Source organism: Alosa alosa, chromosome 3, assembly GCF_017589495.1.
Source record: "Alosa alosa isolate M-15738 ecotype Scorff River chromosome 3, AALO_Geno_1.1, whole genome shotgun sequence".
Classification (NCBI taxonomy): domain Eukaryota; kingdom Metazoa; phylum Chordata; class Actinopteri; order Clupeiformes; family Clupeidae; genus Alosa; species Alosa alosa.
Window position 1 is genome coordinate 23,614,186 of NC_063191.1, and position 2,774 is coordinate 23,616,959.

Consider the following 2,774-nt stretch of genomic DNA (forward strand, 5'->3'; position numbering starts at 1 on the left):
TCTATAAAGTAAGATTGCATGAAAATATTTGTCGACACATGGTGGGTAGCAATTGTAGCAAAGGGTTCAAGAAAAAGTAACACTTACTCAGCAATTAGGTTTGGCTTACCAAAGCACAGCTTTTGTGGAGGGTGAGTTCCATCGCACCAGGAGGCAAGTGCACGGTACGCACAAACAGGATATTCATCTGTTGCCTCTGATTGGGCAGAGTTGGAGAAGACCACGCCTGCAGAATAGTGGGAAATATTTACATGTTGAGCTTAGTAAGTACAGTAAGTAATGAAGACCAGGAACGTCCGCAATCATTCACCTTTTGACCAACCATTAAAGGAACACGATGAATTCATTTCTAGATTACTTCTCTGGCAACGACATGAAGGCATTTACAACAAAATTATGTGACGAGGAGCGCAGGTCTGTGGCATCGTACTATACAGACACTCCTGAGAATTACGCGACAGGTATTTTGGATAATCTGAACAGCCGCCGGTTGTTATCTGAAGTGAATGAAGACGTACGTGTGGCTTCATATGATACAAACCATACCAACGCTACTCCGTGTGAAACTGATACCTTCGGCTTCGGATTGGTCCATGCTGTAGCTTATGGATGCAGTGGTGACTCAGGAAACGTGAGGAAAAGTGTCCAATACATTAACCACGCACCCTCATGGAATGGGTCGTATCCCAGTCATCAAACGGAGAACTTCCACAACGACTCAAATGAATACAAGCAGCAAAACTGCACGTTTTTTCGTCGGGAACCCTCTCTCAGTTGTCAGAGTTTATCGCTATCCCAAGAGGCTGTTCCTAAGCAAGGAAGTAGACCAGTGACAGCAAGTGCATTTGAGTGGATGAAGATAAAAAGGAATATCCAGAAAACCAGTAAGTAGCCTACTTGAAGCTGAAGTCTGAAGTGCCTTGATTGGTTGACTAATTCGATGGTAGTTGTTTTAATATTGTCCACGTGTATTTCCAGGCAAATCACCCGAGTATGGGCAGGGAAACACCGTAGCAACTGCACGAACCAATTTCACAACTAAACAGCTTACAGAACTGGAGAAGGAATTCCATTTCAACAAGTATCTCACCAGGTCAAGACGGCTGGAGATAGCGCATAGCCTGCAGCTAAATGAAACCCAAGTTAAAATCTGGTTTCAGAACAGAAGAATGAAACAGAAGAAAAGAGATAAGGAGGGCCTGGCTCTGATCACCTCATGCCCAAATGCGAAATATTCAGACTCGTCGTCCTCATCTGAGCTAAACTCTCCCATATCCACACCACCTACCTCTCCAGTTATCGCCCATTTTAGTTAAATGCACAGCTGAGAAACTGGACTCCTTTAGTTGTCACTTTTGTTGTAACAATTTATGATGTTATGTAAATTTAGCAATTACTCGCTGAACTAATGTTTAAGTTTATTAATTAAGTTATACATGTATCCAATGTGTGCCTTATAAGACTATGCTGTCTAAGTAACAGGATACAGCATGATTGTGCCTTTGCCAGTGTGGGGGCATTGTGTATAAGGCCTCACTTACTCTGGGAAGTTGTTTAAACCCTTGATGCCTCGATTAACTTAATTTGCCTTTGTACTAAGAAATCCAAAGATTTGAGATAAAGGATCTGAAATAAGCATCTACTGATTCGTATCATGTTAGGTTGTCCTCAGGAAAGTTCCTCAGCTTGCTGAAGCATGCACTAAAAGACTCTGGTTCAGAGGTTAACTTAAAGATTTTAAAATGATAACTACTTAACCCAAGTGATATGACATGTCCATTTTAACATTTAATGTAAAAACCAATGTAGATTGTTTAGTAACAGATACAAGAGATACTTACATTGTCACTGTACTAAATGCATCCACATTTACATCGTACCTGGCCCGTTTAATATCAGTACACTGTCTGATTTGTATACATCCAATGAAATGTACTTGTAGAAACAATGAGATTAAGATTGTTTTTGATGGGCACAACATTATACTCAGTGGCAATGTTGCTGCTGGTGGATGTTGAGTGAATATGAGTATTGTTGCCTTTATAAAATGTCTTGTGCATTTGCTGACTACAATATTATCACTGTTTCTAGAAATTTCAGTTTCACTGGTTAAGTACATTCTGCCTCTTTTCTGAGATACATTGACGGGATCAAGACAGCATAAAGACACATTCTACACATATGCTGACAATGTAGCCATATCTACACGTGAACAGCATATGCCATACCAAAACAATGTGAGGTACAAATAAGAACATCTATTCTATGTAATGAAGTTAACATCTTTAAACTGGACATCATCAAAGTGTCAGAAACCGTTGTTCTTTCTCTGCAAGTTTATTATGTTTGAAAACTTTGTGTGAATATTTACTGTAATGGCCATTGGAAATACTAAATAAACAAATGAAGAAAACTGACCACAGACTACTCTGAACCATATAAATCTCTGTGTAATACTCATGAGATTCAGTCAACACTAAATATGACAAAGTGAAATTAGTTTCACATTTTTAATTGCCCCTCATTACAGAGGGATTCACATAGATCATTAAAAAACCTTTGTTGCACAACAATCACATCTTGCATGAATTAGATGATCTAATAGGAACTGTTATTCATTGCACAGAATCTCAATCTTTGATGTTGAACAGTTCCCTTATTAGGTGACATGGTAGTACAATAATAGGAGGGTCCCTTCTCTGTCTCAGCACATGTGAAGCAAGCAAGCTAGGTCACAAATGTAGATCATTCTGAAAATATAGCCTCCCTCCATC

General features: G+C 39.3%; 1 protein-coding gene across 1 annotated transcript; it reads left to right on the top strand.

Moving 5' to 3' along the window:
- LOC125291888 (homeobox protein Hox-A1-like) lies at positions 1–2,395 on the top strand. The gene is made up of 2 exons (XM_048238853.1): positions 1–884; positions 979–2,395. The coding sequence occupies exons 1-2, from the start codon at positions 338–340 to the stop codon at positions 1,314–1,316; spliced, it is 885 nt and encodes a 294-aa protein (XP_048094810.1). The 5' UTR covers positions 1–337; the 3' UTR covers positions 1,317–2,395.
- Positions 2,396–2,774: the final 379 nt, after the last annotated feature.